The sequence below is a fragment of the Erpetoichthys calabaricus genome, chromosome 2, assembly GCF_900747795.2.
Source record: "Erpetoichthys calabaricus chromosome 2, fErpCal1.3, whole genome shotgun sequence".
In the NCBI taxonomy this organism is placed as follows: domain Eukaryota; kingdom Metazoa; phylum Chordata; class Cladistia; order Polypteriformes; family Polypteridae; genus Erpetoichthys; species Erpetoichthys calabaricus.
In genome coordinates this window covers 237,654,557-237,668,839 of record NC_041395.2, presented here as the reverse complement: position 1 = coordinate 237,668,839, position 14,283 = coordinate 237,654,557, and the positions used below count along the sequence as shown (strand labels likewise).

Genomic DNA, 14,283 nt, shown 5'->3' with positions numbered 1-14,283 from the left:
CTGGGATTGGCTCCAGCAGACCCCCGTGACCCTGTAGTTAGGATATAGCGGGTTGGATAATGGATGGATGGACTCTACTGTGTATGTAGTATTCATTTTCCATTTCATTTCTTTTGGACTGGTACATTATGTACCTGTAAAGCTTAACAAAAGGCTTTATTGCACACTGAGTCATTTTTTTAAAAATTTGTGACTGTTATGCACTGCCCTCTACAGTTACACTAAATCCAATACTATCACAAAGACAAAGTTAAATCTCTGTCTTGCCTTCCAAAACGCAGTTTAAGGTTTCGCTTGAGGTAAGTACCATAATGGAGCTGGGTGCTTCCATCGGACATTCTGTTGAGATGTGTCCAAGACTCTGTAGGGGCATCACCCAGCTACTGTAACGATTTAATTGGGCCATCCAAGAGAAAGGAATAAAACACTAAACCCCCAGCCTAAAAAATACCTATCCACTAAAACATTAAAGCTGAGAAGACTGATTAAATAATTGATAATGTATTCATACTAGATATGAATAAAAATAAAAAAGGAAAACATATTAAAGAACATGCTACAACAGGTGAGAAATACATTAATAAATCTATGATAAATCTCCAAATTCTAGTAAAATAAACCAATGTGAAAACATGAAAGAAACACAACACTGAGACAGAAAGGAAAGAGAACAAAATATGCATTAAAAAATTATACAGTACTGTCTCATTATGACTCTCCTACTAATGATCCTTCAGAACTTTCACCCTAGCGCTTCACACTGGGTCACTGGCCCAGTCATTGTTTAACCCCTCTGATGACCACTTCCAGGTAAAGACATGGAATCAGTTCTAGAATCAGAGACATCATCGTTTAACTCCAGACTACATTCTCTGTCTAGAAGCTTTTGGTGTACATGCACCTGCATGTCCCGTCTGAAACATCAGGTCTCCAAGACTGCTTCCCAGCCACATACCTATGGTGTTTTTTTAACTAAATATTTAAAATGAGTAGCACAGTCCCACTCATCCCATTATTTGACTCTGTTTGCCCCAAAGTTCCCGGAGAGGAGACTGTTTCTGTTTGTCTCACCTTTAAACCAGCCTGGGCCTCTCACTTAGAGACCGCCTGCTGCTGTGTGTTACTTATGAGGTTTGGTGGCTTTTTAAACTTTCCATACTTGCCTACAGAGATGTTCTCATACAGTGAGTGTGGATCTCTCTTATCTACTGAGGTGGCTAGTGGTACTTAACTCAGTTCTGTGTCATCATACTGGTTACCTTGCTCCTGAAAACCATTTTCCAACCTGGCTGGGGGATTTTTTGTGCTTTGTCCTTTGAGATTTTTGCATTGTCTGTTTTGTGATGCTCCCTAGTGTGTTATTTGGTTTAGAATAAACAAAGCCATTTTAGAATCTGAACCCCTTGGCATGATGACGGACTTGGCATGATGTCACATGTGGAATTATGCCAAGTAAACTGCAATCATAAAGGAAAATACAAAGCAAGGGTGAACTTAGTTAATGGGTTTTGAAATCCTGCCTCTCTTTGTCTGTTGGAGCAGCTTGCCCACAGCATGGACGTGCAGTCAGAGGAGGCAGTCATCATGAAAAGAAAAAAAAACTAATAATGTCAGTCATTCTCCAACCTGCTATATCCTAACAGAGGGCCACAGGGGTCTGCTGTAGACAATCCCAGCCAACACAGGGCACAAGGCAGGGACAAATCCCTGGGCAGGGTGCCAGCCCACCGCAGGGCACACACACACGGGACAATTTAGGATTGCCAATGCAACTGACCTGCATGTTTTTGGAAGGTGGGAGGAAACTGGAGCACCTGGAGGAAACCCACGCAGACACGGGGAGAACATGCAAACGCCGCGCAGGGAGGGCCCAGGAAGCAAACCCAGGTCTCCTTACTGTGAGGAAGCAGCGCTACCACTGCACTACCGTGCCGTCCAAAACTAATAATGATAACATAAAATAAATTTGTCCACTGGTCTGTGCTATAAAATTATTTTCAGTATGATTCCAATAACTTTGATCATTTTTATAGTCAAAATCGCTGAATTTGCACATTTCCTGTTCAAATACAGGCGAGAAACACGAGGTGTGACAGCAATGAGCCAAGCCAAGCCTAGGACTGTGCTGTCCCTCACACACTGGATTGATGTATGCAATTGGCGTGTGCCTGTTGCTGCTTCTCTGTGTGTCACCAATGTAATGTTTGCAGACATGTTTATTATACACCCTGACCTTCCACAGTCTGGCTAATATCTTTAATAAATTTGTGTGACATATTTAGTCTTGCTGATCAGATATAAAACTGCAGTGAAAAGGCATAAGGTGAGGCGGACAGTACCGTGCCGCACTGAAGGGGGCAGATGTAAGCCCAACAGGTGCTTGTTGCTGCTGTTCTTCTACGCAGAGGCTCTGGGCGCCAGTAAGTTACAGATATCAGAAAGTTAAATGCACTGCAGTGGTCCGTTTATTTTTATTTTTTGTTCTGACTGACTGCTTAAAGGGAAGATTATATATCTAAGCTTAAAACTGGACTTTCAGTCAAAACAGGTAGTGATAAATAATGGAAGACCAATGCTGGAGCTAAAAAGTTCGCTGCAAACTAAGGGAGAACTAAATTTTGACCTTAAATAATATATTCTTTTGTTTTTCTTGTTATCCTTTTGTTGAACGATCTGCATTAAAATTGATTAAAGCATTATAATTGAAAGCTTTTAAAAACAACTAAATATTTCAATTAAGGTCAAAATTGAAATCATTTTTTTGTACATCACTAAATACTTTAATATTTACTGAATGAGTGTGAATTGTGGAATTACAACAGCAAATTTAGAGCACATGGAAGAGCAAATGTGCTCTCTCCGCTCTCTCTCACTGCTATAAATGTAACGTTCTTTCTTAGCCAAATATGTACCTTAACTACAGTATGTGTGTGTGTAAAGAATGCTGATGAGATATGAAACATAACCAGTAGTCAATGTGCATGCTGCCATCTGAATAGTGAATGAGCTACTCTTTGGGGTTAATATATTTGTATATCTGACTCTGAAGGAGTCAGTGCCTCACCAGCCATGAACCTCACCGCACGTCACCGGCCCACAGTACCTACACCCATTTTCACCTCTGCTTCTCCCTGTCACTCTATCCTGACTCTAGTCTCTTCCTTCCACTTATGAACCCTTATTAAAAACACTTTTTTGTAGCATCCTGAACTACTTCATTTAATTTTTGCCAGATTTATTACTGTTAATTTTGTTATCTAGCATTTTTTGTGATATTCTGTGATTTTCCGTTTTGTGATTTTTTTTTTTTGCTGTTATTTAGGCGGATAGGAATTCCACATTTGATGTTATTGTGCCGTGGCACACTGAAGCACAAAGAGAATTATTGTGAGCATCAAAAACAGATTGCAAGAGAGGGGTCAGAACTGAGAAGATCAATAATACCAAGCCATCCAGATTTTTACAGAGCAAAACAAAGTCATAAGTTGAGATCAAACAACTGGTCAGGATAAAAGTGAAAACTAACAATTCTTATTCACCAAGAAATAATGCAACTGCCGATTGCCGTCATATTTATATTGCAATGAATTCTGGCGTCATCAACCACAGCGATTGTGATCACATGTTGATGACCATGCTCAAACAGAAGAATTACAAAATAGTGGTGACTAAATTGCATTGTGGTAAATAAAAAAATAAGAGGATAAAATAATTTGGCATACAGTAGTCCAAAATATTTTAAACTTGTAAAATAAAATTAGAAATTGAAACTAAATGACAAAAAAATACAGAAGGGAAAAGAAAAATAATTAAATCTATACTTCATCCATCCATTACCCAACCCGTTATATTCCAACTACAGGGTCACAGGGGTCTGCTGGAGCCAATCCCAGGGCACAAAGCAGGAAACAAACCCTGGGCAGGGCGCCAGCCCACTGCAGGGCACACACACACACACATATACACCAAGCACACACTAGGGACAATTTAGGATCGCCAATGCACCTAACCTGCAAGTCTTTGGACTGTGGGAGGAAACCCACGCAGACACGGGGAGAACATGCAAACTCCACGCAGGGAGGACCCGAGAAGTGAACCCGGGTCTCCTAACTGCGAGGCAGCAGCGCTACCCACTGCGCCACCCTAAATCGATACTTTCAAAAACAAATTAAAGAAACATGTAGAATCGCAATGTATATGGCCTAATGTTTGAACTTTGTACTGGCCTCACAGAATTAAAAAGACTAGGAGTCGACTAATTTTTATATGAAGACTTTGTGCTTGACCTTGCCTGGCCCTTAGGACATCACACTAGAAAATCTTCCTTTTTGTGCTCGTTTAATAAATCCTTACTCCATTTGGATCACCACTTTTCCAAATGGCTATTTAGATCCAAAAGAGATCTATAAAGATCCAAATTTCTCAAAGGAACCACCAGTTTAAAGTTAATGCGCCTGCTGATGCCATCCTTATCTATAAATGGGTAATCCTAGTCTCAACTCCTCAGCTAGGGAAACTGTCACCAAATATCAGCCACCCTGGCCCTTGCAGGACTCCCTGTCTCTTAGTGTCCATGGAGTCCACTTTTTCTTGCTAGGATTCTCCTACCTATTTTAGTTCTAGAGCAGCACACTTGGCAGGGTCTATGCCATTCTAGTAGCCCCTGCCTCCCAACACTGGCATATCTAGTTTCTATCTCTCTGCCAGTATGACACTCGCATTTTACCCTGCCCTGTGCCACTTTGGCAAGCAAGCACCAGCTTTTCACAACTTCACATTGCATACATATGCAGAACATATTGTATATAGCCTCATACTTTGGGAGAGAAAAGAGAGATACATAAATAAAAAGTATGATTGATAGCAGCATTGATGCAGGGTGAAAGTCAGGCAGGAAGAAATGAAACAGATTGGACATTTGTCTTTTCAGAGAAACAGTAAGTGAATAATCAGAATTAAAGATATGAGTCAAGAAAACCAATGACCTTGATCATTGTCAATTTATTTTGATAAAACGAGGCTAACAGAGGACAGGAACTGTACACAGTAATAAAGTACTGCTTAGTTGGGTCTTTCTTCAGTAGCAGCAGAGGCAGTTGTTTTATGATTTACAAATCCTGAGCATTTTAACACCTAATTGGAAATGATATAACAGATAATTCTAACAGAATTCTAGTCCTACAACCTTGGCACTTACTTTTAAAATGTCATTAGAATTTATTGGAGGCATATTTCAGTGTGAATGCAGTTGAAAAACTTGGCAATTTATTTGAAAGTATTTCTCGGCCTAGAGCAATCACCATGGTAACATGTGAGGAAGGGTAGAATTAAAGGCACACTGACTTCTTTCAAAGTTTTTTTTTGAAATCCACCATACAGACACTTAAATGAAAAGCACATCAGATCACTGCCTTAAACTGCAGTTCATGAAAACGGAAAATATTTTAAAAACTAAAGAAAAAAAAAAAAAGATCAGTATTACATTCACTTTCTTTTTTTTTTTTTGCTTTGTCCTCTCCACAGACCTCCAGCAGCGAGAATGTTGATTCTTTAGACAGCAGATTGCCAGCCAGTGGAGGGAGGCGACTTGAGAAATCACTGGAAAAAAAGGAGGCTTTGTCACTCAAATCAGCTTTCATTTACTCCCATAATCCTAACAAAAAGGAGTGTCTACCACCCAGCCCGAGTCCCCAGCTCCCAAATGAACAACTCAAGACAACAGGAATCCTGACAAGTTCAAATGAAAATGTGCTTGGGATATGTTCTGCTCCTGTGGACTACAAAACCAGCACCTCTAGAGCTAGGAAAGGCTTCTCGTCGATAACGATTACAGCACGCCGACTAATTCCTCCAGTTAATGTGCCACCCACATCCCCAGGCAATGCCAGCCTGAAGCAATTCAGTGGAGATACGCCTTTTAATTCTAGATCTTTTCACACTTCAGAGAACTGCTTAGATGACATGTGCTATAGACGTAGTTGTAAAAGCAGAAATGTCAGGAAAGTAAACATGACAGCTCGCAGGAACAACTACTCTGCAAGTGAAGGATGTAGTGGAACTGAAAGGATTGAACACAAAAGCAGTCAAACTCGAGGACACAATAAGGAAAATGAGATTTTGCTGTTGAACACAGATGGCAAGAAAGAATTTTCTGCTAAGTCACCCAAGGGCTTGGTGCAATCCTGCGTCTATTTTCGAGTTTCTCCTCATTTGTCACAGGCTAATTTTTATTTAGACAAACCTCTTTTCATTCCCATCCTAGGGGCCAAACCCTCCTGTGCACGGCAAAAGCATCGCTCAACCTTCTCCCTCTATGTGAATGGCACTTCTACAAAGCAGACTCTAAATGCCACAAATGCCCAGCTGAAAGAGGTGACGTCTAAGAATGAGACAGGCAGGCAAAGTGACAAAAGAGAGAGCAATAATGTGAAATTCAAGAAGGAGGCTACATCTCTTTCATCTTCACATTACCGACTAAGTCATTTCTTCAGGAATACTCCTCAGGAAAATGCTACTTCCGTTACTTGTGAGTTACTAAAAAAAAACAACATGTTGATATCCGATGAGACAGACAACTGTGTTCACATGATTGGCCAGCACCTGAGAAACCACTGCATGGTTAATGGCCCTTTAAACGAAGTACAAGGTATGACTTTCAGCTTTGCCTTTATTTTTTTTAATTTACTTTGTACATAAATGTAGTTTACATTTTTGCATTCTTCATTGTAACAAGGCACTATATAGACACCTGACCCAACACAGATGGACATGGAGGCACGTGTAAAATAAATAAACTATTTATTTTCTTCACTTGTGGGGCACGTCTTCCCCAAAATCCCCACAGGCACATCACAGTCCCAAAACAAATAAACGACCAAGCACTCTTCTCCTTTGCACCACCATTCCTCCTCCACCCGACTCTGGCCGCTGAGTGGTGGTTGCTGGCCCCTTTTATTGGGCACCTGGAATTGCTCCAAGTATTTGATTGCCAACACTTCCAGGTGTGGCGAAACCACAAGGGGCCAGCAGCTCCTGCTGCAGCACCCCCTGGCGGCGCCTGCGGAACCCAACAGGGCTGCACAGAACTCCAACCCCCATGAAGCCCTGGGGGAGTCCAAGGCACCACTGCAACCCAGGGAGGCTGCCATCTAGCATCCAGGGGGAGATACTGGGTTTCCCACCCTTGCCCCCCTGGTACATATGATGGGGCATGGGCCCCGGCCATCCATCACATCATGTATGCTGTAAGTCTTAAAATGGTGTTAACAAAGAAGATGAAGAACAATTCTGTAAGTTAATGTAACCGAGTAGTTACACTTCCACTTTTATCCCTTTCATTTATCATTGCAGAAATAACATAACACTTTCAACCATGATTAATACAATCAAGGGTTTTGGACATCCATTGCCTATCCCAGCAGCACTGGAGGCAATGTAGGAACCAGTTTTGAATGAGACTAGTTTCTCAAAAACTGCCACAGCTTGGATGGCACCAGATTTAAGGTTGACTTCTGGGGGCAGAAGATTGATCGAGTATTGAATAAGCTGACGATAAAAGGGTCACTTCCAGCCAAGGTGCTGGGCAGCCTGATTTGGCTACTGGGATACCAGACCATAGGAGCACCTAATAGTCCCCACTGTCACAGCACCCCTGAGCCCTGCGCAGCCGTAATTTTTAACAGCAGATGCTGACTCCCTTAAAAGAATTGATATGGTGGCACTACTTTAATTCAGTCACCGTGGTAGTTCTGGTTGCACCTGTTCTCCAGTAGGTCTTGCCAGCACTTCATTGCATCTCTGAACAAATCAAGTGGCCCTGAAATCTGCTGGGTCATGTGGCCTTTAGAATCCCTGACTAATCTCCCTAGACCTCTTCATAAGTGGCCATCTTTCTCCCTTTTGTACTGGTGCCTCTACTAGTCTCACTTCTGGTGAGCCACTCCTTCTGCACTCAGTGAGTTATCCTTTCACAAAGTTTCACTGTCCCCATCAGTTTGTGTCTGTCATTCTGTCTCATTTATTGAGATTTCTAGGTAACTCCACTGGTGGTGCTCTTGCCAGATACCTCTTCACTATAGATATACACAAGCTTTCGCTCTCTCTCTCTCTCTCAATATATATATGTATATAATATGTGAAGAGTATATTTTAATTAAAATGTATATATACAGTGTATTTTGTGTGCCTATCAAATGCCTGCTGTAACATCTGTAGTGTGCTAGTTACCATATTTTGTTAGAAGTTGTCAAAATCAGATGTTGAATTGTTGCTCAAAAGAGGACATTTTCCTTTCTTTCAACCTCATTACGCAACCTCCAAGTACGTGTGAACAGACACTAATGTGATTTAACTGTATATCCAGGAAGCCACTTTTTTATTGCCTGTCTTGCTGTATGCCATGTGATAATCAGTGCAATCACGAGTTTGATAAGATCAATTTTAAGAGAGATTGAAGAAAATCAAACACTTCTTTGTCAAGTCCTGTAAAATATGGCTGGAAATGTTGGAAAATAAGTATGCATGACACATTTAAAGAGAGTTGTTAAATAATTACACAGAACATGTGTGGACTGATGGCCTGCAACCACTGTAGCACTACACGGCAGCTAGTCTTAGAACTTATTACAAGAACAAGAGTAAGCTTTCAGTGAGGCTCAGAAAAATTCATGCTTAAAACTTGAGACAATGGTAATTTCATGATGTCCAATAGATTTTTAACATAAACATCTATCCATTTGCATGGACTTCCTGTACCTACGATCCTTATGGAATAAGTCATTTTGAGCATCAAACAATATGTTAGTATTCCTGATTTAGAAAATGAAGTGAGATATCAAACATTTTATGAACACCCACACATTTATAGAAATATGTACTACACTATACTGTATACTTTATATAGAAAGCTATTGCTGCTGGGTGGATTGTACTCAGATCCCTCATGTTACATGGACACCTCTAAAAGCTACTTGCACTGCACATCGATCATCATTTCATGCTCAGCTTTGTTAGGCACTCATTGGATCTCAAAGCCCATCACTTTCTGCATTTATTGCTAAGCAATGCCTCTAAAAAACAAAATATTTACTGAAAATAAAGGTTTCAAGAAATTCACAACCTTTCAAGAAGCATTACATCTCCTGGTGTTTCTCCTTTCTAAGAACAAACTGAAAGGCACTGATTTCTCACAGACAGGTGCATTTATTATAGAACAGAAAACACAAAAATGAGGGTTAAATACAAGAAAAACACTGGGAAAACAAAAGTGAGAAAAGACAATGATAGAACAGAAAAGCACAGCTCCTAGGTCTGTTTGCCCTTAACACACACACACTTTAACCTTTTCTTGTCTTTATTCTGCCAGTGAGCCTTTGACCCAGCTCTCCTTTCTGGTGGGAGAGTCGCCCATGACTCAGGAATAAAAAAAAAATCTGTAGCTGACTTGCAGGACTTGGTTGGCCTCATTTGATTGCTCCAGGGCATGTTCTTTCTTTCTTAAAGAGTCACCACTGTCTGCTAGGTTACCCACACTTTACCATCTCCCCTGTTTATTGTGCTGATTTAATCCAAATGGAGAGCCAAAATCATCATACAAATTTTGTGCACACAATACTTAAAATATTTTATTAAATGTATTAATTATATAAGAAATTCAACAAATTGTTTAAATTAAAAATGACCAAATAATATGGAAACACATTATGATAATAATCTTTAGCCTAGGAAAAATATCCAAAAGGGAAAAAATAAAATTAATAATGAAACAAAAACTGTTATTATCTATCATAAACAAATAAATAAACAAGAGAGCTTAACAAAAAATCTGCATGCAAAATCCTAAACTTGAAATCCTCCAAAACAAAAGTATAATTAAAAAAAACCAATGCTGAAAGATTATCTTCACGTTGCTATCTTTTGTGCAGCTGCTTCCTGAAACGACATGCTGCACGGTGCTTTGCATACTTAAAAGCTCGAAGGGCACGTATTGATTTTAGATTGAAAAACAAACTCTGTCTCTCTCTCTCTCTCTCTCTCTCTTTGTCTGCTCCTGACGGAGGGGGTGTGAGCTGCCGCCTTCAACAGCTTTGTACCGGCAGTGCTTCGCATACTTAAAAGCAAACAGCCCTATTGATTTGTTTGCTTTTCTCTCTATCTCTGTGACAGTCACTGCTCCTGACACGCACTCCTTTGAAGAGGAAGATATGTTTGCATTCTTTTAATTGTGAGACGGAACTGTCATCTCTGTCTTGTCATGGAGCACAGTTTAAACTTTTGAAAAAGAGACAAATGTTTGTTTGCAGTGTTTGAATAACGTTCCTGTCTCTCTACAACCTCCTGTGTTTCTGCGCAAATCTGTGACCCAAGCATGACAATATAAAAATAACCATATAAACATATGGTTTCTACTTCGCGGATTTTCTTATTTCGCGGGTGGCTCTGGAACGCAACCCCCGTGATGGAGGAGGGATTACTGTATTCATAGTTTTACAGATTTGGACTTGTTCACGTTTTCATTTTTGGGCCTGCCTTTGTTTCTTTTAGTATCCTTTTGAATCCTTGTAATAAATCTTTAAATACTGAAGAACTTTGTTTTGTTACTGTGGGCCAATGAGATTTCTATGGATTTTAAACCCACCCACTTCAGGGTTTTTGAATTTAAAAACATTCACTTCTTTGTTTGGGTCAGTGCATGCTATGAAGCCTCTTTCTAGAGTTTGGAATGAAACAAATTTTGTTAATAGGCTTCTTTTGGAAGGCTGAAGCATACATATGGAGGCAAAGCAGCAGCCTTTGAGTTTAAGAGATACCATTAGCACAAAATTAAGGCAAAGAACATAGCTGTTGTTGTGAATCTTACTTTTCACCCTTTTGGTTCAGATTCGGTAGATATTTTGCACATTTAAATAATTCTACACTATATTATTATTCTATGATATTTCCATACGATTATTTAGTTTTGTTTTTTTAGATAGCAAAGGTCACCATTTTGCGCGCTTTATCAAAGTTGTTTAAAGTCGTTGATTTCTGGTCATATTACATCATCACTCCCTGCCTATATAAGATGGCAGCACACTATTCTCAGTGTGTCCAAATTTCTCAATATTTAATAACTCTTCTGTGAGGGTAGTGATTTTAATAGTATTTTAGAGAATTACCATTTTTGTCTGTTTTGTCAACAAAGTTTTCTAGTGAACATTTGCTTTATTTTTGATAGTTTTGTACAGTTGTTATGTCGGTTACTGGTCTAACATTATGTCATCGTTGCCTGCCTATATAAGATGGTGGAACACTACTCACAGTGTTTGAATTTCTTGATATTCAAGTAAATGTTTGCTGTGAGGGTTGTGATTTCAGTAGTATTTTAGGGAATTTGGATTTTTGCTTGTTTTGTCTACAAAGTTTTTTTTTTTTTTCTTTTGGTTTCAGTTTGACTTATGGCTTCTAATCCCTTACATGGTTTTTGACCTTAAGCTTTCTTCATCTCCTGATCCTGCCTTATTGCTATCTACCTTCTTACTCCAGGCAGAAAAGATGTTACACAACCAATACCACAATAACGTAATTGAGGTGATAGGGGTCTTGAAATGGGCCTCAGTTAACTGCAACCCTAATGATTGAAGCACCTGAGCAGATTCATGGAATTCCATATATACCACACCTTTTTCATGTCCCTTTCTTTATTCAGCTCCCATTTTCCTAGCAAGTGTCTGTATAGACTCTTCACAACCTGAAAAATGAAAACCTGGGTTCTATACTTAACTAGTGTACCTTTGTCATGGCACTTTCTAATAAAGTAATTAAGCATCAATAATGATATATGGCTTTTAGTTGAAACACATGCAAAATGCACAGATATGCGTGAACATACAAGGGAAAATTACTTTACAGTAGCATCTAAAGTCAACCTGTAATCCGCACACAAGACAGATGTTCATTGCCAACGGCTTACATTAGCGAAACCGACATTAAAGTCTGTTTTTTCATTAGCTAGCCTCAGATACAAACATATTCTCCTGCCTGTCACAGCACTGATATGATTTAACTGTACAGCAGAGAAGCCACTTATTAATGCCTGTCCTGCTGTATGTCATGTGATCTCCAGAGCTGGCTTGCTGAGTATGATAAGTTCAGTGTTAGGAGATGTTTGAAGAAAACCAAACACTTCCTTGTCAAGTTCAGTAAATTCTGCTGGCAGCTGGAACATGTCTCATGTAAAGAAAAAATGCTAACCTTTTAAAAGGTTATAATTTTATGGATTTCTCAGAAGCCTTGGTAAAATAATACTAATTACATTTTTATGAATTTATGTTGCTTGTAATCATGTTAATTCCCTGCATTTTCTTATAACAATAAATAAAAGACAAAACCTTTTACTATCTACTAACCAGCTGGCATGACACATGTCACTTTGATGTTGAGCAGGAAAGATTAATCTTATGCCTACACTATCTCACAGTATGACACGTTATTAATATCACTACAAACCAGGGACTCTCCCAGGCATTTTACATATTTTTACTGCCAAGAATACCCTTAAGAGACTCACAAGTACAGATGAAGGCCTAAGCAGCATGTATTTTTATAATTGAAATTGAGGCAGAATTGTTTATCTGCTAATCAGATGATTGAAATGGAGCTCCTACATTTTCTAGGGTTCACTACTCCAGATTTTCCTGCTTTAGAAGCTACTGCACATCCTAGGGAAATGGAACTCATTGCCAAAACTTCTATTATGATTGCAACATGATATTTCGTGGTCAAGATCATAGGCGTGACTTACAATCTAAGGTGTGAAATAATAAGGCCAGTCATTTGATTGTGGCTATTTGGCCTAAATCTCAGTACTTTTGTGTGCACAAATCTAAACGTTCATCATCACCCCAGCACCATAACATACTCCAACCAGGTTGTCCCCTTTATTCTTCTCCAAATTAAAAGAAAATACTTTATAAAGGAGAAATAAAGTTACGTCTTTGTGTTTTTCCCTGATCCAGGGCTTCAGAAAGGCTGGGTGAGGTCTGACTTAGCGAAGCTCCATTCAACAGCTTGTTATGGCTATAAAAGACATCTTTTCCTGGGATGCCCAGACTTTATGGTGGTTGGACTGGATGGGGTAGAGCTAGTTGCCCTCACTGGGCAATTTCTCAGCACTGTGAGGGAAAAAGGAGAAGACAGAATTAGCAGCGACTGTCCCCCTCGTCCTGGCAAGTTACTGTATACCTCAAATGAGCATGTAAAGGAGTTCGACCCTGGAGGCATCAGCATTGGAGTAAAGAGTCCCATACCAGTGCTGTAACTAAATTAAATACTAAGTAGGGTAAAAAAGATTTAAATGTATAATTGAAGTGCACTAACACAACTGAGAGCAATGTCTTTACCTTAAAATATTTCCTACATTGGTTCCATACATGGAGCAACTGATGCACCACCAGATTGCTAGAGAAGAGTTTTTAAAGCAACATCACTTATTGATATGTACCACAAAAAAATCCTTTCTTTAAATTTCTGGACTTAATGGGATGCTCAAGTGTTGACTTTGAACCCAATCAAGATACTGGAGACCAATGTACAAATGAAAGGGAGATTTGTTCACAAAAGAAGAAATAATAACAGAACAGGAAGAGAGAAAGTAAATACTATACAAAGAGGGTAAAGCAAGAACACCTAATCCTCAGGGCACTCCAAAACTAAAGTACAACAAGGTCCCTAACTACAAGCGACGTAGCTGCTCCACATACCCATTGCATACTACATTCCCTTGTTCACCTTCTCTAGTACTGGCCTTACTTGCTCCCAGCAGCTGAACTCTTTTTAACTACTTCACCCTATCTTTTAGCTCAATGGCTCTCTCATCAGATGGGGATTTTATGCCCAGGGCCACCATTTCTTCAGGTGTAACCCATGGCAAATATTTCCAGGTTTCTCAGTGACCACCCATAGTTTTTTTGCCATATCTGGGTAAACCTACTCCAGGCAGCAGCACATGCCCCTCATTATCCTCCTGGTACCAATGCAGTACCACATAGTGGTTTAGTGAATTACAACAATATTATTAAGGCTATTTAATTCATTTTAATGTCTTGACCAACCAAAAACTGTGCAGGTGTTGTTTTCACCAATTCCTTTACTAGTCTTTTTACATAGAAAGAGGTGACTAATACAGTGCCTGTAAAAAATATTCACATACTGAAAGTTTTTATATTTTATTGTTATACACCTTTGAATCTCATTGGATTAAAATTATTTATACTGATCAACAAAAATACTCTAACGTCAAAATTA

At 39.4% G+C, this 14,283-nt stretch overlaps 1 protein-coding gene across 6 annotated transcripts in view; it reads left to right on the top strand.

Annotated features, from left to right (window-relative positions):
- c2h10orf90 (chromosome 2 C10orf90 homolog) overlaps positions 1-14,283 on the top strand; it is a 241,812-nt gene that overhangs the window by 124,240 nt on the left and 103,289 nt on the right. For all 6 annotated transcript variants that reach the window (XM_028795288.2, XM_028795287.2, XM_028795289.2 and 3 more), the window contains one exon: positions 5,524-6,646. In XM_028795288.2, coding sequence (XP_028651121.2) covers positions 5,524-6,646 — 1,123 coding nt within the window. The remainder of the gene's footprint in view (positions 1-5,523; positions 6,647-14,283) is intronic.